At 37.9% G+C, this 26,127-nt stretch overlaps 1 protein-coding gene across 1 annotated transcript in view; it reads right to left on the bottom strand.

Moving 5' to 3' along the window:
• Window positions 1–317: 317 nt before the first annotated feature.
• The window catches only part of RELN (reelin), a 525,406-nt gene continuing 499,596 nt past the window's right edge, over window positions 318–26,127 (bottom strand). The window contains exons 58-64 of the mRNA XM_060020286.1: window positions 23,501–23,574; window positions 22,517–22,678; window positions 21,626–21,783; window positions 19,398–19,617; window positions 11,808–12,005; window positions 11,044–11,142; window positions 318–1,433 (exon numbers count right to left, since the gene is read on the bottom strand). Of these exons, the coding sequence (XP_059876269.1) occupies window positions 1,337–1,433; window positions 11,044–11,142; window positions 11,808–12,005; window positions 19,398–19,617; window positions 21,626–21,783; window positions 22,517–22,678; window positions 23,501–23,574 (1,008 nt within the window). The 3' untranslated portion in view covers window positions 318–1,336. The remainder of the gene's footprint in view (window positions 1,434–11,043; window positions 11,143–11,807; window positions 12,006–19,397; window positions 19,618–21,625; window positions 21,784–22,516; window positions 22,679–23,500; window positions 23,575–26,127) is intronic.

The raw sequence follows: 26,127 nt of genomic DNA, 5'->3' as shown, positions 1-26,127 counted from the left end.
TGCATGAGTACTTATTATGAGTACTTATTATGAGCTAGGAATTATGTCAGCAGCTAACAAAATTTTCAGGAGTTAAATAATTTTCAAAATTCTCTACTGGCTTTTCTTAGTGTAATTACAGAGTGAATAATAGAAAAAAACTGAGTAAGAGAAAAATGGCAACATTGAGAGTGTGGCTTCATAATTGCTATTATCAATGATGAAACAAAATAAAAAAACAGTAAATATATTTGACACTGTTCTTTCCAAACCTGACCAGGCTTACAAATCCTACAGAAAATTTAATTAACAGTAAATAAAGACAAATGAACTTCCAATGGCTTTTGAACATAATTTTTATTTAAGCATGGGCTTTTAGCATGGTTCACCCTAGAGCACAACCTTTTCGTTAAGTTAATAGAGAGTTCAGGGCTACCGGGCCATTATAATGTTGCTGGTGTTGGTACAACTTCATCAGAAAGGTATGAATATGACCCGCAGGAAAAACAATCCACAAAGAGAACACAATGAAAACATCCACTGTTTCACAAATCACTCTGTTACCACAGACACAAAATGGCAGTTACTGTTAGTAAATCAGCCACAGAACACTTTAAAAGAATCTTTAGACAAGGAAATGGGAATTCCTTTGTGGGAGACAGGGTCTTCATCCACAATTTTTAATTAGAAAATATTTCAAGGTCAGGCATCTTTCTTATCCACAAAACAACGCTAAGCCAACATACATTTCAAGGGGTGTATTAAAGGAGATACCATATCTTTACAACTATCCTCTTGAGTAGGTATTTCAATGAATTTTCTGCAGAATATAAGTAGCCTGAAATTCAGCAGCAAAATATTGCAACATAAGTAAATACAGTGTCAATGTGTTGTTATATTGTAGAAGAGAATACATAAAGGACAAACAATGATAATTTAATCATATGAAACATGATACATAGCTGAAATACAGTCCACTTAAATAGCTTTGTGACCAAGAATGTTAAATACTGTACTAAATGCCATTTTAAACATAAAATCTCTTAAACTTTTGTGCTTAAACTTTTTTTTTCTGTTAAACTATTTCTTATTTTCAATACTGCCACTGTAACTGATATTACCACAGATCACAATTTGCACAGACACATCAACATGAAGACATTTACTTATGAGAAAATAAGTCACTTGTCATTAGTTCACAGTGTGGGAAAGTGGTGTATACTCAGTCTTGAGAAGGGCTTTCAGTTAATCACCAAGTCCTTCACAGAAATTTCCTGATATCAGATGCAGTACAAGATTTAAAAGAACGGAAAACAACACATCACAAGTTGGAAGGAAAAATAAACTTTTTGATTCCTCATGGGTATCGTCTAAGTGACCTTCGTCTTCTGTTGTAGAAGTGCCTGAGCCCATGTTGTCGTGAAAAATTCATCATGTAATTTTGTTTGCGAGTGCTGTTAAAATCAGAAAGGATGGAGGCAGGGGAGGGAAAGGAGAAAGAGCATGTAAGTCCCATCATTGAAAGCACACTCTAGGACCTTAGTCTAGGTCCTAAGTTACCCTGATACTTATTTGAAAATTTTCAGGGTTAACAGGTCATGCTGACATTACCACCCCAGGACAGAAGAACTAAAGGCTGACACCTGAATTCACTGCCTTTGGCCTTGAAGAAATCCCCTTCTTTTCATGAGTGAGGTCCGAACCAGAAAAAATGGTAAATTCTCTTGATTCATTGCAAAAGTGGACTGAAACTCTTTGGATCTTTAATTTTATTCTTGAACTCTTTCTGAAAACATTTACTTGGATGGAGTTCATTTGAGACTAAGTGCGTGCTGTACCCATTACCTTATTTAAATACACCTTTAACAAGTAGAAAGCATAATTTGATTCTTTCAGCAAACATTTTCATTTAAAGCTTAAAAAGCAGAAACAAACAAAAGGAAAACAAACTTGTTCTCTGAATCAGCTTGACCTTCCTATTTTATGCAGTCTCAGGGGCAAAATAAGGAAGTAAGTTTTTTTCTCATAAGGTCGGATTCCACTGCCTTCCTCAAACAATAAGCAGCTTGGGTCATATTCTATACACATGGCCTTATGAAGGAGACACCCCACTAAAAAAAGATCATAAAATACTAAGAAAGTGTAATTCAATGTATAGATGTAAATATATGTGTATATATTCCCCCCATGTATGTACATACACGTTCATGCATACATACTCTACGTGAAGCTGATAAAAATACTGAAAATGGATTTTAGGAGCCTGTAGGAATATGCACGATACTGGTAGAGACAGCTGTTAAAGTTCTGGTAAGGAAAATGTAATTTAAAAAGGATCATTATCCATAAGGTCACTGACAAGAATCAGACTCCTTTCACACATGGACTGGAGTGACAACATGTCTCTATGTAGCACTGAAGTGTGGTTTTTAAGTGTGAGCCTCTTAGTGTTTTCCAAATCCACTGAGTCTCTTGAATACTGTCTGGTCCTAAAGTCTTTTCCTCCTTAATTTTATGGGAACACAAAATGCGTATGGAGCAGGACAATGTCATGTGATGTGCTATCACCATGAAGGTCAGTCATGAACTTGAGTGACCATGAACTTGAGTCACCGTGAAGAGGTGGGAATGGATAATTTTGCACCGAGCAGTGTATTCTTCTGAGTTATTAATGATCAACAGACCAGGCAAGGTGTAAAATGATACTGTTTTACCTAGGATATTATCCTAACACTTGTAACATACAGAAACCTTTAAAATAGGATTTTCTAGATGTTTGATCATTCGAAAAGAAGATTTATAATAAAATCTCTCAAAGGAAAATGCATAAAGTGAACTTCATCAGATATGTTTAATCAAAAAGCAATAGTATCTGTGCTGAAAACTTGATAAAAAGAAGACATCACATTGATATATATTTTGCAAAATAAAGTGCTAATAACTTTTCACCCTGGATTTCTATACTATAAAAATGCTAACTAGAAACTATAGAATGGAAACAAAATATACTCTGAAGACACTGTAGACAAAAAGAAAAAAATCAGGTTTCGTCTTCAGGTAGCTTGACTATCCTCCTTGCTCCCCTGTATCAACCAAGTTGACCCATTTCAATGTCACAGTTGAAGAAGGAAATGAATGTATCCATTATTCATTAGCTGCTATAAGTACTAGTTGCTGCCTATGTAAAGTCTAGTTACAAAAAACGGACAACGACCTAATGTATTGAACTAATCAAGTGTCAGGAGAAAGAATCCTCTCACCTCTTTGGTCACAGAAGATTGGGACTGGCACTAGCTGTCTTCCTGCTAGCATCCTAGGACATCTTGTGGCCCTTTCCCTGAATTTCCCTGAGCTATTACAGTGGCCCCCTAAGCTAGCCTCCACATTCTCTCCCCTTATGAAAGAAACACCACTGAAAAGATACTATGAAATACTAAGAAAGTATCACCGAATGTGTAATTGTATGTATGTGTGTGTGTGTATCTTCCCACACATACGTACAATTAATTTTGCACACCAGTTTCAGCAAACTTTCCCTCAAATGCTGGCTTTATCTTGTTAAAAAAAACAAACAAAAATACCCCATTCATAATCCTTGTAAGTCAACTTCGCCAGCTATTTCAAGTCCTCCACATGTTTCACCTTACTCTGTTTTTCAAGTCCTTTCATCCGCTACACCTCACACAGTTATCTCTATTCAAACTCACCTTGAGCCCCTTCCATCTGCCTTATTGGACAATCCCCAACACAGCTTCCTCAAATTTCTACTTATTTTTCAAGTATCACATTTTCTTTCTTGCTCACCCGCTGCAGTAGGGATTTCCCCCCCTCCTGTGAACCCTCATACTGCTCATTTTCTGCTTTGCTTGGAGATGATTTGTGTTCACATCTTGGCTCCCCATGACTAAACTGCGGTGGGTGTCGTGGATGGGCCCCACTCCCTCCAGCCCCACATCATAGCGCTGAGCCTCCTGCCTGACCCCTGGGGGGTCAAGGCATGTTTGTTGAACTTATGGTGACTTACTGATTGGATTCCTGTTGTAAATCATTACTCTTTAACTATAAGGAATAATTGCAAAGTTAAAGCAATGAAAATATTCTGTTGAAAACACATTTAAAGATAAAAGGTACTCAAAGAGAATTTAAAATAGTTAAAATATCTTACATGGAAAAAAGATAAACTCAGAACACTCAAGATATTTAGTTACCTTAATGTGACCGAGATGGACATGAAAGTGACCTCAATATCCGGGAACAAAGGAACATTTAATTTGAACAAAAGTTGATGTGCATGTTTAATGGCTTTAAAGCAACTTCTCCATATAACTATTTACTTACTATGGACTGATTTAAATTCTTCATTTTTGTATGTGAGAAAATAAATATTAACAGGTTGCAGATCTTTTAATACCTTGATAATCGATCAGTCCAGCTTGGAAGCTGACTTTTACCTTAGGAGGCATGTTGATTCATTGGATACCCTTTAATTTTGAATACATTTTCGTATCAGTAGCATATCTTTGGATCTCTGCGAATGTTGATATGCACTCAGCATTTGCTATAGATGTCTAGTGTTTTGTAGTCACATTAGAAATGGCCACATTTTCAAATCACACTTGAAACTAACTAGTAATTTTGTTATGTAAAGCATAAATATCTCTGGAGACAGTTAAGTTGGAACCTAACAAAGCAGACTTTTCCAGTTCATAAGCTTTTGAAAATCAAGCACCATGGGAAGCTATACCGAAGTGCTGCCTGCTTCGAAGACCATTTAATAAACTGTCATGGTTATTAAACTTGTGGCTTCTAAAATGTCTAAGTTATAGGATTGGGCATTAGGGGAATGTTAAACAAGTTTAAAGATCTCATGCTTATTATCTTCTTTTGTGAAGCAGATCTGAGAGCCTATTTTTGGTTTTGATACATGTAGATGTATAGTTATAGATAAACTTATAACCAAAATAATTAAGGTGTGGTGGAAAATTTTAAGGATTTATTTCTTCACTGTGATTATAGGGGAAAGTATTTTTATTATAATTCCAGTGAAAGCAGGTAATATTCATCCCAAGGCATATCAACTACAGTACTTACCAATTTGCTTTGATTCTGAATAGAACTAGGTCCATTTATAAACTCCCATTAATGAGTTAAGTCACTGAAGGAAGGGAGAACGATAACTTCTTGGAAATGCTAACTTAAATTTCCATTATCACTGAGGGAATTTGGGGACTTTAGACAGCATATGGAATAATAAAATGTTTCCCTGTTTCTGCATAGGAAATACGGATATTGCAAGTTTTTTCAAGAACTAGTGACTGTTCTCTCGAACTGCTCTTCTTCACTGGAGCCACTATCTTAGGTTATTATTATGAAAAAATTTGACTGATTTTTAATTGATTCTAAAGGAAATGGGGAAGATAGAGACTTGGCAGAAGTAATTTGAACTCAGAAATTTAGGCATTTTTACTGTTCGGTAATTTATTTTTCATCAAAACAAAATGATACAATAAATAATATTTTATATCAATGCAAAAATAAGAATCCAGTCACTGCCATTATCTTTCAGAGAAATACTGATGAGAGTAGAATGGGAAGCTGCCACTGAAACTAATCAATGAAACTGCCCTGCATATAAAAAAGAAAGTACATTTTACTTTCAAGGCCATGTGTTTTCAGGAGGGCTACATGTAGATTAGTGTGGGCTCATACATCTCACAAATGTAGAAGGTTTCATTTTTCTTTTCCCTGCTGACTGGGGATAGGAATAATATCTGATATTGTGTACCTTGGGGAATTGTAAGGATTAAATGAAAGCTTCTAGTAGAATATGCAGATGTTTAATAAATGATAAACATTTTACCTTCTTTCCTAAGTTTTAAAGTATCTCTATTAGAGAGCAAATGGAAATATATACTTAAAAAGGCCAATCTTACCTAAGGATATCATCTAGAACTCACAAATATTATGAATAAACCCATTCCCTTTTGCCTGTTCGTTTTTTAACTTAGAATAGAATTAAGAAGTCTAGGCATCCTCACTCATGTCCAGCACAAGAGATCTTTTGAAAGACACTGCATGTAATCAAAGCCCTGAGCTCTTTTCCACACATTTCTATTTTCACTTTCCCCTCATAACAAACTTACAAACTGTTAACATTTCAAGAGCACCTAACAAAATCCCAGGCACAGAGTCAAACATTCAAATGAAGGAATGCTGACTGGTACTCTGATCTATGCTCTTGTGCCCCTTATTGTATACATCAGAAAATTACCACAATTTGGCTGAACTCTGAGTTTACATGATCTAGGTTTCAAGTGTTCCAGTATATTTCAGTATCCCATATAACTTTGTTTTCACAGGTTTTTTTTCAGTTGCAAAGGTCTTCTACAAAACTTCTCAGTTAATGTAGGTAACACTGATGAAACTATTAGTAAACAGTTCCCCGGAATTAGTAAGAAGACTTACCTTACTCTAGTGGAAAACCAATGACAGCAAATAATGAAATATAACACAAGTTAAAAAATGCCTTTCAACACATGCAGCACTGTGATTAGTCATAAAAGTCTGATCAGGTTTAGATGCGATAAAGGATTTTTCATCTCTTTTGAAAATAAAAATTAAAGAAGTTATTTCTTATTCTTCTATACCTAATATATACATATATTTAACTTTTCTATGTAATGCAACATGCAATATTTGCTCATAACCGTATGTCAAGGTACATGTAGCTATAGTACTACATTTGGCATAAATGTTGCATATAAAGTATAAATATGAAAGTAATAGTTTACTAACTACCATTAATTTTATTATTTGATTTTTCAATTATTTACATTTTAGAACATACTTATTCCTGAATATAGTAAGGAATGGGCTCTTAAAAATACGTAAGTCCTCTATATCAAACAACACAATCAAATTTAATAAAGGATAAATATGCTTTGCAACAAATGTAATATGCTGTTCTCCATAAATCATTTGTGCCAAAAATGTGACAGTATCTTGATAATGAATACATGAGGGAATGGCCATGATGGAACTCATATTATAAAATCTGATAAATGCCTTTAAGACCATAGTTAGCAGCATATTCATTTCCAATTCTCAGCAAATGTGGTAATAATTCACTTTTTAGTAAATCAGTTCACAAAGGCTGACTCTTTACCGAGCAATTTGCTTTCAAGGTACACATGCAAAAATTGGCCCGCTTCATTGTACACATGACAGGTTGTGACTTAGACACGTACACAGGAAATGTGATGTGTGAATGAAATGCAGAGTTGGGTGAGGGAGATTCTTAGGGTAGAAGGATGAGTGCCCGGCAATAAGACAAAGGATTCCCTTTTATCCTAAGAAGAACCCCACCAGCATGGATCTTGTGAGGGATCTGCCCAAATGTATTCAAAAACATTTACTGAAAAACAAATATTCTACACTAGCCAATGAATTCAGAGAAATTAGGTTTCTGATGCTTGATTGTCAATGACTGTGTTAAGCTGCATCACTCAGACTTTACGGATGAGGACTTTTTGTAAGCTAGTGAGGCTGGAAAAAAGTGATCTGTCAATTCAGTTCATCTGTTCTGTGGCAGATTAGCAAGGGCTTATCATCATGAAGTGCTTTTCATGTGCAGGTTTTATTGAAAAACATCATCAGAGTGGGGAGATTACACTCTCAAACAAGCATAAGGCATAAGTGACTTCGCTTGTTAAATGCTAAAACTGTGGTTTTTATCTTTATGGTGTGGGGCTTATTCTGTATATCCATATTTATGAAACCCAAATCCTTCTGGATGGAGATTTTAGAATTAAACCATTAAATTAAAAATATATTCTCTATCTTGCTCGTTTAGGATGCACTCCTAAACTCTGAAATATTTTCAAAAGTGCTACATTTTTTTCTCATCAAACTCATGTATCTTCTTGGCTAATATGGGCAGTACTGACGTTAGACTCAAGATACCATGCGTGACCACAGTTTTTCTTTCTAGGAGTTTTTAGCATGTGTCCTTAGTGCACATGCACAAAAGCTAAACTATGGTAATAAAGCTAGATTAGGGCCAATCTTTACTCAGAAAAGAAAATATATTCTAAAAATGTATACCCCCAACCATTGGTTGCAAAAAACATATTAGTTGCCCTATCTGTGGCATTCAATTAGGCAGGGCTTGTATCTCTTGAGATATGCACCTCAGCCTCCTGTTCCCTCCACACTTAAGGAGTTAACATTACTAGTTCCTATAATTAAGTGTTATTATACAAAAGTATAGTTAATTAGGAGCATATTTTGAATTTAATAGGGTTTTATGGGAGTATTCCACCTCTCCATTTCTAAATATACATCTACTGCAGCAAAGTTATAATTAGTAATATTTGTGAATTGTGACATGAACCTTGGCTGGCTTCTTTGTGCTTTACTTGGTTGCAAGACACTTGGAAAAATTATTATATTTTATTTTTCTGAATTATCTGGAACTTCATTTTTAAGCTCATCAAATGAATGAATTAAAGTAACTGTTTTGTAGAGCTACTAAGGGCATATTAACTAGCAAATGCCTTAAAACTTTTTGCGACTCTTCTGAAAATAAGCAGTTTGAAAGAATACAGTGGCATAGAAATATTAAAGCCTAAGACAAGAGCAAAACATCAAAAACATAGTTCTGAAAATATAATTTCTTTGTACCGTATTTTTTAAACAACTCATTGATTGAACTCAGCTTTATGAAGTATTTCTTCTTTCCAAAAAAGAAGGAAAACAAAGTGACTCCTTTAGTTTTAACAAATTTTAACATATTATATAAATACACACACATATTTATATAAATATATAAAATTTTACGGTTACACGTGTAAAGTTATAATTTAAAATTATTCACCAGAAGACTGAATAAAACTCAAGTCATGCAATACTCTGCATGTGTGGCAATGCTCTTTTCTCATTTGAAATGTTTTAGTGCCCTGAGACTTTGAAACAATCATGCAGAATAAGAGCAGACAGGTGCCTACGTGCTAACTTCTTCGAAGTCTTAAAATTCTGGAGATGGAATAAAAGTGAAGTCTTTATAAATACAGATTATTGCTCCAGAAGAATACCAGAAATGCTAGGTTTCTGGTATCTTATATAATCTGACCTTGATTCTTGTAATAATATCATGATTCTGGTTACTGCTTATAAAAATTAATACCAACAGCAGGTATACCAGAAGGTTCCCTGGGGAGCTGTGTGGTGAGAACCTCTGAGGCAGCAGGTCAACTCTGTTCTGCTCCCAAATTGTAAAGGGGTTATTTTACACCAGGGAGTATATTTGTACTTCTGACCCCACCTACTCTTTAATCTTAGTACACAGGAGGGGACTGTGGTGATAATATGCCTTTGAAATCCAAAATGGATAACTGCAATTGCTTGGTTGGATGGGGGGATAAGAAATATCCTTTCAAACACATGACATGTTAACAATTGTCGTATCTACCCAAGGTCAGTATTAGCATCCTGCCTTCTATTGAGGACTGTCAAGCTTTGAACTTTCCATAAAAGTTGGTAATGCTTTGTCAGGCACAGGAAGCCCCATTAATGTAAACTGTCTTGGCAAGAGACTTGAAAGATAAAAACTGGTTATTGACTCTAAATTTGATTCTCAACCATTTTATTAGAATGAACTGAGGTGCTTTTAAAAAAGACCGATGCTCAGGTCTCACAGAAGGTCAATTTAAAGCAACTAACCCGTAGGTATGGGCATGGACATTGGGACACTCATTGATGCTTCCAAAAGCTCCTAAGTAATTCTGATGTTCAATCAGATTGAGAAGCGCTGCTCTGAAAGGAAAGTAGCCAGAGCATAATGGCTAGAGGGTTGGGTTTTGGTCTGTCTGGATCTCGCTCTCTCTGAACTTACCATACATCATTCATTTTAGAGCCCAGGTTAGTCTATTCTCCTGGAATAATGCAGTCTGAGGAAATCAAACTCTAAGTAAAACATCAGCCTCATAATATAGATTCAAGTGAGTCTGGACTGTTACTTTAAACTTCAACTTTATCTTATGGAGGCAGAGCCCAGCAAGTTTTCCAAAGCAGCAGAGCGCACAGTGGGAGCTTGTGCAGGAACCGGGTTGCTCTTGGATTTGGGGATTGACATGGATGCCATGCAAGCAGGTGCCTCAGTGAAAACTAAGACGAGGGCTAACTCAAGACTGAAAGATTCAGCTCATGGCTATGATTGAAAGAAAACAAATCTGGTAGGTTTCCTACCAATTAATCACTTAAATTTGCTTTCAAAATGACTGAAATCAGCCAAGGGACTGATTTCGTTTTCGATCTGGTAAACAGAATGAACATTTGAACCTATCTACCGAGAAGATTCGCCTCTCCTTGCCAACCACTTGGAGCCATCAGTCCGAACCCGTCGAGACATAAGCATTCCAGTTCTACAGGAACTAGATTGTTAGAGAAAAAGCAAGTCATCTCACTGTGGAACAGTCAACCCAGTTAGGTGAGAGCGCTGACAACTTTATTCTATGGGAAAAACCATGGGGAACACCCTTCATTTCTTAGGTGCTGGGATCGGTCACGAGGAATCTGAAACCACAAATTCTTTCTTCTCGTTTTGACCATGTCATTAAATGGAAGAATGCCCCAGGCATCTGTTGCTAGGACAGGTGTTTGTAATTGGGCACATGTCCTAGTGATACTCTGTACATAGACCAGTACAGATCCTTTTTCTTTTCAGGATGTCATTCCATTTTATAAGGCAACTCAGATCTGGTAGTAGGCATTGTTTCCCATTTACCTGGAGACTTCTGTTCGATGCAATTTAATTAATATTGTCAAACCCTTAAATAAACCTTTGCTTATTGAAGTTTTCTAAGTTATATTAAATTATATTTGGGGCTTTGTTATTTCACTGTTGACTAGAGCTGTAGTTTGCAATTGTGGAAGACTATAAGCCAAAGTGGTCCCATGGGGGTTTCTCATCAGGGACAGTTCTTACTGAATTAAGGAGCATGCCATATCAAAGAAATTTCAAACCTTTCTAAAATGGACATGAGATGCTATGTATCAGATACTCACAGGACGACCTCCACATGGTCCAAAGCCCATTGATCATGACCTGTTCCATTGTGGCGTGGCTGCCACCAGCGCAATAAAACTCCTTTCATCCGTGCCTCCCTGGGTCACAGATAGAAGGACAGAGAGATTAAACACTAGAACACAGAGAACTTTCTGGTAGGTGACTTCCAGACTTCAACTACAATAGTCTAATCTTAATCAACATAACTTTGGGTATGGAATTTAGATTTGCTCAGGTCATAGTATTCTCCTAAGCAGCATCAAGTTTGGCTACTCAAGGATTTGCAATCCTTCTACATGTCTCTCCCTTCTTCCCCTTGCTCCACGAGTACCTGGAAGAGTCACATCTTTAGTCAACAAATGTGACGTGCCTTCTATGTGACGGGCGTTGTACTAGACGCTGGGGTACCATGCCAGGCAAAACTGACTAAGCTGCCTATCCTCAGCAGATTTTTAAACCGGTGTACCCAGCAGAAGATTAAAAATGTTGTTTCCTAAACGACTAGAAACACTGGTTACTGGGAGGGAAATATGCACAACACACCCTTGTATTTAATTGCTTTTCTCTCTTCCCTCTCGACCTTATCCTAGCTCCCAGTTGTGCCTGTTGTCCTAATAGAAAACGGTAACACAACTCTGGAGATCTGGATTAGTCTTGGTTCTGCCACCACCTACTTTGGCGGCACTGGTTCAGTAACTTCACCAAACACTGTTTATTGTTAGGATCATGTGTGACACCATGCTTTTGCTCTCTGACCGCTTACAGGGGGACGTTGTAGGACACCCTCTGAGCCTGTGTGAAGTCCTTCGGCTGGTGCTGCGCGATGACGTGCCAGGTGATCCCGTTGTTGACACTGTACTGCAGCAGCACGGCCTTGTCCACGGAGTGGGGGCCACTCAGGTCGCTGTTGCAGCTGTCTGTCTGCGATGTACTCCCAATTTGCAAAACAAACATGATTTTGCTGAACAAACACAGGGGAAACCGTGTGTAAACAAAAGTCAGGAAGTATTCAAGGAGTTATACGTTCTACTTTTTTATCTTTCTCGTTCCTAAAGTCCATGATTTTCACGTTCATAATATAGTAAAAATAGAAGCATCCAGTCTTATGACTAAGTCACATAAATAACAAAATTTATTGAACTTATCTTTTACATTGTACATATGAAAAATAAGCCCAGAAGGCTGGTGTTCTACACAGTGAAAATTTTGACTTTCAAAGATCTTTTTTCTTCTTATGATATTAGAAATCTTGTTAGAGTATTTCTCCTGAAACACCTTCTGTTCTCTGCAAAGTGATATGGGCCAAATAGGCAGCTGAGGACATGGAGAGGACAAGAAATAAAACCACAGTATTTATGCTACATGCTTTTTACAAATAGCTTCAAGCTGGACAGAATCTGGACAAGGATAAATCATCATGTTTATTTTAGGAAAGGATGTCTGGAGATCAGAGCAGAGGGAAAACTGAGTTAGACGCACAGGCTCTGGACAATATCTGCTATCGTGTTTGACGTGTCCTTTTGTTTTTCACAGGCATCCTTGCCCTTAGAAGATACAGTTTTTAAACATAGGAAATACAAGAGACCTCCCAGCTCCACATAATATCAAACGGCGAAAATCTCCCAGAGACCTCCATCTTAACACCAGCACCCAGCTTCACTCAACGACCAGCAAGCTACAGTGCTGGGCATCCTATGCCAAACAACTAGCAAGACAGGAACACAACCCCACCCATTAGCAGAGAGGCTGCCTAAAATCATAACAAGTCCACGGACACCCCAAAACACACCGCCAGATGTGAACCTGCCCACCAGAGAGACAAGATCCAGCCTCATCCACCACAACACAGGCACTAGTCCCCTCCACCAGGAAGCCTACACAACCCACTGAACCAACCTTAGCCACTGGAGACAGACATCAAAAACAACGGGAACTACAAACCTGCAGCCTGCAAAAAGGAGACCCCAAACACAGTAAGATAAGCAAAATGAGAAAACAGAAAAACACACAGCAGATAAAGGAGCAAGATAAAAATGCACCAGACCTAACAAATGAAGAGGAAATAGGCAGTCTACCTGAAAAAGAATTCAGAATAATGATAGTAAGGTTGATCCGAAATCTTGGAGATAGAATGGACAATAGAATGGACAAAATGCAAGAATCAGTTAACAAGGACCTAGAAGAACTAAAGATGAAACAAGCAACGATGAACAACACAATAAATGAAATTAAAAATACTCTAGATGGGATCAATAGCAGAATAACTGAGGCAGAAGAACGGATAAGTGACCTGGAAGATAAAATAGTGGAAATAACTACTGCAGAGCAGAATAAAGAAAAAAGAATGAAAAGAACTGAGAACAGTCTCAGAGACCTCTGGGACAACATTAAACGCACCAACATTCGAATTATAGGGGTTCCAGAAGAAGAAGAGAAAAAGAAAGGGACTGAGAAAATATTTGAAGAGATTATAGTTGAAAACTTCCCTAATATGGGAAAGGAAATAGTTAATCAAGTCCAGGAAGCACAGAGAGTGCCATACAGGATAAATACAAGGAGAAATACACCAAGACACATATTAATCAAACTGTCAAAAATTAAATACAAAGAAAGCATATTAAAAGCAGCAAGGGAAAAACAACAAATAACACATAAGGGAATCCCCATAAGGTTAACAGCTGATCTCTCAGCAGAAACCCTACAAGCCAGAAGGGAGTGGCAGGACATACTGAAAGTGATGAAGGAGAAAAACCTGCAACCAAGACTACTCTACCCAGCAAGGATCTCATTCAGATTTGATGGAGAAATTAAAACCTTTACAGACAAGCAAAAGCTGAGAGAGTTCAGCACCACCAAACCAGCTTTACAACAAATGTTAAAGGATCTTCTCTAGGCAAGAAACACAAGAGAAGGAAAAGACCTATAATAACGAACCCAAAACAATATAGAAAATGGGAATAGGAACATACATATCGATAATTACCTTAAATGTAAATGGACTAAATGCTCCCACCAAAAGACACAGATTAGCTGAATGGATACAAAAACAAGACCCTTACATATGCTGTCTACAAGAGACCCACTTCAGACCTAGAGACACATACAGACTAAAAGTAAGGGGATGGAAAAAGATATTCCATGCAAATGGAAACCAAAAGAAAGCTGGAGTAGCAATTCTCATATCAGACAAAATAGACTTTAAAATAAGGACTATTAAAAGAGACAAAGAAGGACACTACATAATGATCAAGGGATCGATCCAAGAAGAAGATATAACAATTGTAAATATTTATGCACCCAACATAGGAGCACCTCAATACATAAGGCAAATACTAACAGCCATAAAAGGGGAAATCGACAGTAACACATTCATAGTAGGGGACTTAAACACCCCACTTTCACCCATGGACAGATCATCCAAAATGAAAATAAATAAGGAAACACAAGCTTTAAATGATACATTAAACAAGATGGACTTAATTGATATTTATAGGACACTCCATCCAAAAACAACAGAATACACATTTTTCTCAAGTGCTCACGGAACATTCTCCAGGATAGATCATATCTTGGGTCACAAATCAAGCCTTGGCAAATTTAAGAAAATTGAAATTGTATCAAGTATCTTTTCTGACCACAACGCCATGAGACTAGATATCAATTACAGGAAAAGATCTGTAAAAAATACAAACACATGGAGGCTAAACAATACACTACTTAATAATGAAGTGATCACTGAAGAAATCAAAGAGGAAATCAAAAAATACCTAGAAGCAAATGACAATGGAGACACAACGACCCAAAACCTGTGGGATGCAGCAAAAGCAGTTCTAAGGGGGAAGTTTATAGCAATACAAGCCCACCTTAAGAAGCAGGAAACATCTAGAATAAACAATCTAACCTTGCACCTCAAGCAATTAGAGAAAGAAGAACAAAAAAACCCCAAAGCTAGCAGAAGGAAAGAAATCATAAAAATCAGATCAGAAATAAATGAAAAAGAAATGAAGGAAACAATAGCAAAGATCAATAAAACTAAAAGCTGGTTCTTTGAGAAGATAAACAAAATAGATAAACCACTAGCCAGACTCATCAAGAAAAAAAGGGAGAAGACTCAAATCAATAGAATTAGAAATGAAAAAGGAGAGGTAACAACTGACACTGCAGAAATAAAAGAGATCATGAGAGATTACTACAAGCAACTCTATGCCAATAAAATGGACAACCTGGAAGAAATGGACAAATTCTTAGAAATGCACAACCTGCCAAGACTGAATGAGGAAGAAATAGAAAATATGAACAGACCAATCACAAGCACTGAAATTGAAACTGTGATTAAAAATCTTCCAACAAAGAAAAGCCCAGGACCAGATGGCTTCACAGGCGAATTCTATCAAACATTTAGAGAAGAGCCACCACCTATCCTTCTCAAACTCTTCCAAAATATAGCAGAGGGAGGAACACTCCCAAACTCATTCTACGAGGCCACCATCACCTTGATACCAAAACCAGGCAAGGATGTCACAAAGAAAGAAAACTACAGGCCAATATCACTGATGAACATAGATGCAAAAATCCTCAACAAAATACTAGCAAACAGAATCCAACAGCACATTAAAAGGATCATACACCATGATCAGGTGGGGTTTGTTCCAGGAATGCAAGGATTCTTCAATATACGCAAATCTATCAATGTGATAAACCATATTAACAAATTGAAGGAGAAAAACCATATGATCATCTCAATAGATGCAGAGAAAGCTTTTGACAAAATTCAACACCCATTTATGATAAAAACCCTGCAGAAAGTAGGCATAGAGGGAACTTTCCTCAACATAATAAAGGCCATATACGACAAGCCCACAGCAAACATCATCCTCAATGGTGAAAAACTGAAAGCATTTCCACTAAGATCAGGAACAAGACAAGGGTGCCCACTCTCACCACTCTTATTCAACATAGTTTTGGAAGTTTTAGCCACAGCAATCAGAGAAGAAAAGGAAATAAAAGGAATCCAAATCGGAAAAGAAGAAGTAAAGCTGTCACTGTTTGCAGATGACATGATCCTATACATAGAGAATCCTAAAGATGCTACCAGAAAACTACTAGAGCTAATCAATGAATTTGGTAAAGTAGCAGGATACAAAATTAATGCACAGAAATCTCTGGCATTCCTATATACTAATGATGAAAAATCTGAAAGTGAAATCAAGAAAACACTCCCATTTACCATTGCAACAAAAAGAATAAAATATCTAGGAATAAAACTACCTAAGGAGACAAAAGACCTGTATGCAGAAAACTATAAGACACTGATGAAAGAAATTAAAGATGATACAAATAGATGGAGACATATACCATGTTCTTGGATTGGAAGAATCAACATTGTGAAAATGACTCTACTACCCAAAGCAATCTATAGATTCAATGCAATCCCTATCAAACTACCACTGGCATTTTTCACAGAACTAGAACAAAAAACTTCGCAATTTGTATGGAAACACAAAAGACCCCGAATAGCCAAAGCAATCTTGAGAACAAAAAAAGGAACTGGAGGAATCAGGCTCCCTGACTTCAGACTATACTACAAAGCTACAGTTATCAAGACAGTATGGTACTGGCACAAAAACAGAAAGATAGATCAATGGAACAGGATAAAAAGCCCAGAGATAAACCCATACACATATGGACACCTTATCTTTGATAAAGGTGGCAGGAATGTACAGTGGAAAAAGGACAGCCTCTTCAATAAATGGTGCTGGGAAAACTGGACAGGTACATGTAAAACAATGAAATTAGAACACTCCCTAACACCATACACAAAAATAAGCTCAAAATGGATTAAAGACCTAAATATAAGGCCAGAAACTATCAAACTATTAGAGGAAAACATAGGCAGAACACTCTATGATATAAATCACAGCAAGATTCTTTCTGACCCACCCCCTAGAGTAATGTAAATAAAAACAAAAATAGACAAATGGGACCTAATGAAACTTCAAAGCTTGTGCACAGCAAAGGAAACCATAAACAAGACCAAAAGACAACCCTCAGAATGGGAGAAAATATTTGCAAATGAAGCAACTGACAAAGGATTAATCTCCAAAATTTACAAGCAGCTCATGCAGCTCAACAACAAAAAAACAAACAACCCAATCCAAAAATGGGCAGAAGACCTAAATAGACATTTCTCCAAAGAAGATATACAGACTGCCAACAAACACATGAAAGAATGCTCAACATCATTAATCATTAGAGAAATGCAAATCAAAACTACAATGAGATATCATCTCACACCAGTCAGAATGGCCATCATCAAAAAATCTAGAAACAATAAATGCTGGAGAGGGTGTGGAGAAAAGGGAACCCTCTTGCACTGCTGGTGGGAATGTGAATTGGTTCAACCACTATGGAGAACAGTATGGAGGTTCCTTAAAAAACTACAAATAGAACTACCATATGACCCAGCAATCCCACTACTGGGCATATACCCTGAGAAAACCGAAATTCAAAAAGAGTCATGTACCAAAATGTTCATCGCAGCTCTATTTACAATAGCCCGGAGATGGAAACAACCTAAGTGCCCATCATCGGATGAATGGATAAAGAACATGTGGCACATATATACAATGGAATATTACTCAGCCATAAAAAGAAACGAAATTGAGCTATTTGTAATGAGGTGGATAGACCTAGAGTCTGTCATACACAGTGAAGTAAGTCAGAAAGAAAAAGACAAATACAGTATGCTAACACATATATATGGAATTTAAGAAAAAAAAAATGTCATGAAGAACCTAGGGGTAAGGCAGGAATAAAGATGCAGACCTCCTAGAGAACGGACTTGAGGTTATGGGGAGGGGGAAGGGTGAGCTGTGACGGGGCGAGAGAGAGTCATGGACATATACACACTAACAAACGTAGTAAGGTAGATAGCTAGTGGGAAACAGCCGCATGGCACAGGGATATTGGCTCGGTGCTTTGTGACAGCCTGGAGGGGTGGGATAGGGAGGGTGGGAGGGAGGGAGACGCAAGAGGGAAGAGATATGGGAACATATGTATATGTATAACTGATTCACTTTGTTATAAAGCAGAAACTAACACACCATTGTAAAGTAATTATACCCCAATAAAAATGTTAAAAAAAAAAAAAAAAACATAGGAAATCTATCCTCGTAAGATTCCTAGTGATTAACAGGTGGTCAAATAAAGAGCCTGACTTAAACTGGTAAATGCATTATTTAAATGCATTAATTAATTTAAAGCAAAGTTACTTGCCTGACACGGTGTGCAATCATTAACTAAGTGGCTAGTTGTAGCTATATATGGGGTCAAGGAAGACATCAGGTTGATCTAGATGATGTACATCTTTTTGGTAGGAAAAAAATTGGGGATGGGTGGACACAACAACTTCTGGCGTCTATGGTTAGTTATATGGTTACTCTACAGGAATTAATTTTTTAATATTTTTATTGTTTATCATATTGAAGGCCCCCCAACCTGCCTTTCTGCCTCTGAAAATAATTACTAATATTAAGCTTCAAGTAAACATCTACATTCCAACTAACCCAACATTTAATTCTCAAAAATACTCACGCACTTTTCAGCATTCAGTGAGTAGTCTAGTATTTTGCAACCTTTATAAAGCCTTGGAATCTCTTCTTGAATTACACAGACAATAAGCTGTTTTTGTTCTGGCTAAGGTGGTAGAGCTGGGAAGGGCAGGTGGGGAAGGAACCCTCTTGGGTCTCTTTTTCTCTGTCCTCTCTATTCTGCATTACCGTGCAGCTCATAAAGCATGTGAACTTTTAAAGTTCCCAGCCATCCAGCCATCGGTCCTCCACTTCCTTTTATAGCTACATATGCTAAATACAGGAATATGTATGTTTGCATTACTACGAATCTTCTTCACATTCACATTTATATTTACATGCTTGCATATGTTCCATATTAAATTATCTATATAGATTATTCATAACCCATTATTTATTTTTGCCAACTTTATTGAGATACAACTGGCCTCTAACACTGTATAAGTTCACGATGTTCAACATGTTGATGTGATACACTTATCCATTTCTTATATTTGGCCATTTCTCCAGGCTTATGCCTATGTTACCAACACTCAGCCAGTGTGTGTGAAGAGATACAAGGTAATTCTACACTCAATTTAAGCAAAGCATAATTCTGAGTTGTGAAAACATATAATGCTTTTTCATACCAAATTCAGATGATATTTAGGTTTCCACTGCTTAGTGACACCTGTGCCATAAAGTTCATGATCATGGCTGACAGCAGACAATGAGGCGCCTGTGACTGATTCTACGTCTGGACTACAACCTGGGAGTTGTATTACCTTGCTCGAGTGAGATCCAGAGGTTTGGTGGCAGCTTGCCTTACTTGACAGCCGTTAAAATAGAGTGAGTCTCCATGGGCATAGGGTGCCAGCTGCCCACAGCCACTTCCTATCACTCCACCTTGAATAGTCTCCCAGTTTGCCTCAGTGACTCTTGCGGACTCAAAATTATCTTTAATATAACTGGGAAGATCATGACTGAAAACAGAGCAATCATCTCCTAGAGGGAAAGGAATAGTTGCAAAAATTAGCTGGAACAAGCAGAATCAACAAAGATTAAGAACAAGCATTCAATTTCAGATGTAATCCAATCAATTTCAGATTTATTGTAAGAATGACAAAATACCAAGCAGATATAGACTCCCAGAAATACATGTTTCTCTTTTATTTCAGTTGACTTGTGTTGCTGAAAAATACCATTATCTTTGAGTCAATGTTTACTAAAATATGTAGGTGCTAATGTGCTTATTTCTTGTATAAGCCCATTGTTAAAAAACTACAGCATCTGGTTGGGCCTGTGTTTACCAATGACATATCTCCAGAGGGTGATCTCACCCCGGCATTAGAGGCAACCTAATTTCTGGTCCCCTAGCGTGATTTTGTAGTCGAAAATAAGTCATGTTCTTGTTCTCCTTCTAGCTCTTATATTTGATGATTCTTGACAGCAGAGTCTATATTTTATTCATTGTTGGATCCCAGCACCTAGCACAATATTGAGCACATATAAAATATTCCATCATGAAGCTGGGATAAATACATGAATAAAAAACTGGAAGTGTCTCTCAGAGACCACAGATCTGAAATATGGGCATTTAAGGAAGGTGCTACTTTAGCTAATGTGTATGTCTTCGCATTTCTCCTTCATTGCAACAGCACGACTTTTCTCAACGTGTACAACAGTTCAAAATCAAAAGGTCATAGCTCTGTTGGATCAGAGAAGAGGGCAAATTCCAGACACCTAGGACTCCTTGTGAGACATCTGATTTGTTCATTTGCCTAAAGTTCAAATTCTCCAGCTAATCTACAAACAGACCCAGTTGGTCTCAGCGGTAATGAGACCAGGGGAAAAAGATGGCGGCTAAGTCATTTCTAACCTCAGAGATGTGCAGCGGTCTACATTTACCATACTCATTTCACTTGGAGGCAAGGAAGTAGTATCCACCAAGAAATCTAAATGGATTCTACACAATTCAAATCTATGGGGTCTTCCACTGTACCCTTGGGGAAGCTATATAATTTGGTCCTCTTTGGATAACTCTCTCAGCTCTGAGAGACAGCAAGGCTGACTGGAAAGGACAACTTGAGTTCTGGTCTTCTTACTGACATGTACTTGCTATGTGACCTCAGGCAAGTCACCTAACCTCCCTGAGCCTCAGTTTCTTTACCTGTAAAGTGGGAATAATGATATTAACCATAGCTAATTTATGGGGACTATCATAAATACTAAATGACTCTGCTGAATGTATTGGTGGATACTGTGTAAATGGTAAAGGATGAGGCAGTGCAAGGATTCACTCAGAAAAGATTTACTGTGCATTGCTATTAGGCTCCAAGGGCATAATGGTAATTGGATAGAGTGAACTTCGTAACATAGAGGCTGAAACCTATGAGAAACATTGCATCAAAAGAAAGCAGGGCTGCAGGCCTTCCAACAGGCTGACATAGCAAGCTCCTGTTAGGAGTTGACTGAATACTCTGCCCCCAATACACAGTTAGCCTCTGGAAATTCAAGCAGTAAAAGTATATTTTTTTGAGTCATGAAGGTTTTTTCGTATGTGACAGAGCGACCTGGGAAACAGAACATCTTGAATTGTCGGCTCCATCTTGGGAGGACAGTGGCTGCTCCTTTCCCGGTCCAGGGAGAAGGAATATTGGTCCAGTATCTAGGGACAGGCAGCCAGGCCAGGCAGAAGAGAGGTCCAGAGTGGAAATCAAGTGTGAAAGGTAGGGGTTGGAGCAGGGAGTTATATGGAAGTTGGAGAATGTGAGGTACCATAGAATATCCTGGGAGGATAAAATCTGCATTTTTAAAAATTCAAGGAACATAGCATAAAATTAACCTTGGTAATTCATGCCAGAGGTAAATATCTATGTGATCAAAGAGTGTATCATCTATCTCAAATCCCTCAGGCCAGAGTTTCTATCCATTTCCTAGCAGCCTTTGCACACATGTTGAGATGAGAACTCCATGGTCTCCTGTGTCAAGAACGACAAAATGGGATTCTCACCTTGGAAACTTTCATCGCAGATGCAGATGGCGCCGGTGGTGCAGTACCCGTGCCCACTGCAGAGCTTGGGGCAAGCCTCTCCGATGTACACGTGGTCAATTGCCCAGCTCTGCTTCTCCGTTTCTTCGCCCTTCTGGATCCAGCGAAACTGGGTTGCACTGAAAGTCCCACAAAGAGCAGAAGGGATCCAGGAGGCTGTTATTTTCCACGGCTACGTCCAGCATCCAGCCTCTGGGAATGGGGGCTATTTCTAAGAAAAGGGCTTCCCAAACTTCTACCCGAAGCATCCGATTGGTGGAGGTGAGTGGTGTACCCCTCACATTCTAGGAGTATATACCCCAAAAGCCCTGAAAATTTTACGTGAATTTCCTATTCTGTTCCATAATAAACCTATTTTTCCTGTAGTGGTGTATCATTTTCAAATCTTTGAGGAAAATAAATGCTGCTCTAGGAAGACTGTGCTCCATTATATTTACCCTGCAGCTTTGCGTAACCCAACCAGCCTGGCAGAACCCAGAGGGCACTGATTCTGCGAGGAGCAGCACAGCCTTTGGGGGCACAGAACACCGGGGCAGATATGGTGCCAAGTCCAAGTCTCTGGGCATTTGTGACTCTGGGCCTGTGATTGAGTTTGGTGTGTGCTGTGGTATTTAATCAAAAGAAAATCTGACGTGTATGAATCATTTACCGACAAGATCCTATTTCTTCTTGGGACATGCAATTGCCATTTAGGGGCATGAGTTGGTGAGAGGAGGGGGAGATGAGGGGAAAGGGTACTAGGGCTGCAACTAAAAGTCTAGCCTCATTTTATCAGTTGCTCTCGCCTCACTGTATGTGCTCTGCCGAGACAGGCAGATGATTCCACCAAGTTGACCTTAGTACGCAACCTACCTGGAGGAGACATGGTCAGGCAGCTGGATGGTGATTCTCTTCCAGCTGGAGCTGTTGACAGCATTGTAGATGGTGGCTTCATGGAACTGGAAGGGGGAACAGCCAATGCTGTTTGAAGAGGAAGGAAGGCATTGGGTCTGAACGAGCTGCCAGGAGTCGGACCTGCAGAAACCAAAAAGGCTGCATTAGACAGCTCTTCAGAGAAGTACATGACCTGTCTTATGTCAAGGGAATGCTTTAGGGCTGGGTTAAATTAAGACATTTTAATGTAACTTTCCTATTTCCTATATATATTTATAATTACAGATAATAAAAAGAAAAATTGAAAACTATCTCATATGAGAGAGATCCTAACTCTTTTCAGGCACATTAATATATTCACGGATGACAGAATAAAATGATGGCAGGAACAGAGTGGCATTCTAGCGACTTCCTCCCACTGATATTGTTACAAGAACTACACCTGGAGTCGACTGACAAAGTTCTCTATCTACCCAAACTTTCTCACTATAATTCATTTTTCAAAGTGGTGGTGAGAGGCAGGCCTGCCAGCACCAACAAGGCAAACTTCCTCTGTCAGACTGATGCTCAGTACTGCTACTATGCTTTAGGAGGTGTGACTGTAGCTAGAGCATGTTCAGACCTTTCATTGATCTATATTTTTATTAGGGCTGGTTGAGAACAAGCAACGTGAATAAAAGAGGGTTCTACTTTGAGGACAAACTTAGTGTCTTACTTAACTTACAATGTAAAGTTTGTTGGCTGCCGCGTAATATAACATTGATTTTTCTTGGTTTGAAGGAAAAATGTGAAAATAAGATACGTGTGTGAATTTTATACAAATGACATTTTTACATGTATACACAGGAACTGCCACTTTTAACACATAAGAATGCTCCCCTGTAAGCAGCTGCCTTAAAAACAGACAAACATTTGAATTGTATATTCTTGTTTGGAGGAAATGTAAAACATTGTTTCACAAACCTTGCATCCTTAGTATACTCCAACATTACGGAATGAAGGTCACCACAAGAAGTAGCTTCACAACCCACCACAATCTAAAACAAGCAAACAATTGATATGTGTCAGGCTAGATTACATAATACCTCTCATTAATTAGAAATCCCATCTCTGTTCATTATGACTCTGAAAAGTAATCAAGAAGTATTCAGAGAAGCTTTTACAGAGCAGCCTGCCAGGACACCAAGAACACATTCTTTTGAGCTTTGTTAAAGTCATGCCATTTTGCAAGGAGACGAGAATTAAGGTTAAAGATATACTATTTCTATTTACTTAATTAGTATAACATATTAATCATAAATTTGGGGAAGATAAATTGGTCAAAAGGAAAGCAGTAGTTGGAGAATTAAAGGAAAGAAACAAAGTATCATTGGTTCAAAACATTTTCATTGATATCCTATCTTCATTGATGCTACCATTAAATTTTTATTTGTAATTAAAAATAGCAATTTTTAATTACTTAAATTTATTCCTAGTCTTTTTCCATTTCCATGTGAATAAAAGCATTCCATATTATGTGCAATTAAATGCTTGAATCATCAATAATGCATAAATGCTAGAAAAATTTGGTGATTCAAATTTAAGTTCTAATCATCTACTCAATAAGTCCTATTTCAGTGCTCATAGTAGGGAAGGTTAATGCTAAAAACTTTAGACTATACGCTTATTCATAAAACAACCCTGGTTTCAGAGATAGAATACAAAGTATATTCCAATAGTGGAAATGGAAACCAGAACCCATACAAATAAAATGCTGTGGTGCTTCACAGGAAGGAGAGATTGAATCTTATTAAGTAGGTTAGAAAATAGTTCATCAGAAGTGGGAGATCTAAATTATTCCAACTACAAAAAGAAAAGATAATTGTGTGATGTGATAGAGGTGCTAATTATCACTATTGTGGCAATCATATTCCAATATATAAATGTATCAAATCAACATGTTGTATACCCTAAATTTACACAATGCTATATGTCAAATATATTTCAATTAAAAAAATAGAAAAGAATTCATCAGGTAGAGTGTATGTGAACTGTCCCTGAGGAATGGGGAGAGTCTGAGAGGTAGAGACAGGAGAAAGACATTTGGGTGGGAAAGCACTGTGAAATGTCTGGAGTGCAGCGTGTGGTGTGTTTTGGTCTAAGTGTAGAGTATGTGGAATATTGGTGGAGGAGGTTGGAAAGATTGGTTGAGTTTGGCAGACCATGAGTTGCAGTCAAAGGTGTTTGATCTTAATTTGGTAGGCAGTGGGGCGTCATTAAGGGTTAATGAGCAGGGGAATGATGGGCTCAAAGCTGTGCTTTGTAAGGATCAATCTGACTGTGCTGTTGAAGACAGGTGGGAGTGGAGAGAGATTAGAAAGGAAAGGACTACTCAATGGCCTACTCATTGAATTAGGGCCAGAATAAACGTGATAATAGTGCAAACAGAGGAGATGGGATGGGTGCCAGGAACACTGGGAGTTAGAACTTAAAGGATGTAGTAACTGATTAGATGTGAAAAGTGAAAAGTCAAAGACTAAATTAAAATTTAGAGCCAGTGAATAGGTGACAGGCAGTGCTATCAAGAGAAATAGGAAAATCAGAAAGAGAAGTGGGCATGGGGCAGGAAGATATGAAGTTCACCATTAGACATGTTGAGTTGAGATGCCAGTAAGGCAGAGGTGTAGAAATGTACACAGGCTATTAAAAGTACTGAATTGGCTATTGATGGGTCAAGGTTGGATATGCAGATTTGGGAGTTGCTCTTAAAGGTGTGATATTTGAAGCCAGAGGATGAATGAAGTTTCCAAAGGTGAGAATGTCTGTGAAGAGAGAAGAAAGCCAGGGAGAAGTACTAAGAAATGCTGATATTTACCAGGTTGAGGGAAGAAGAGGAACCAAAAAGGAGACAGACGTGGATATCAAGAAGGTAAGAGGAGAAGCAGCAGAGAACCCAGAAGCCAATAGCAAAGAGAATTTCACGAGCTGGAGAAGACAAGGAAAAGAGTGCCAAATAGTACAAAGAAAAGGAAAAACGAGGAATGGGTGAAAGCTGAAAGCTGTTATGGATATGGTGTTTAGAAAGTCTAGGGTGACTTTATTTTTTAATTTTTTTAACTTTTTATTTTATATTGGAGTGTAGCCGATTAACAATGTTGTGACAGTTTCAGGCACACAGCAAAGCAACTCAGCCACACATACACAGGTAACCATTCTATGGTGACTGTAAAAATGCAGATTTAGTGACACTTTAATCATGAAATTTCTGGGGACAAGCTTTTTTTTCTTTATGAAACAAATTGACTTGGCTAGAGAAAATTTCAGTCTCTTCAGTTCTGGGTTGATAGAAGAAGCAAAAGAGGAGGTCCCAACCAACTTAATCAAAAAATGCTCTGATGTGAGCCTGGTAGAGGGAAAGCCTTAAGGGACGTGGCTTGGAATTAGGGGTGGTATAACACTGGACATGACCTTGAGCATCCTTCATGTCACTAAGTTAAAGACAGTCCTGAGGGAGTGGTAGCATTTGGGGGGCTTGCCTCACCACCCTACAGTCTCTGAAGGAGAGTTTAACACAGAGCTGAGGAAACCAGAAAATTTGTTTGTTTTTTCAA

Source organism: Delphinus delphis, chromosome 9 (genome assembly GCF_949987515.2).
Source record: "Delphinus delphis chromosome 9, mDelDel1.2, whole genome shotgun sequence".
Taxonomy (NCBI): domain Eukaryota; kingdom Metazoa; phylum Chordata; class Mammalia; order Artiodactyla; family Delphinidae; genus Delphinus; species Delphinus delphis.
This window is presented reverse-complemented; position numbering and strand designations above follow the sequence as displayed.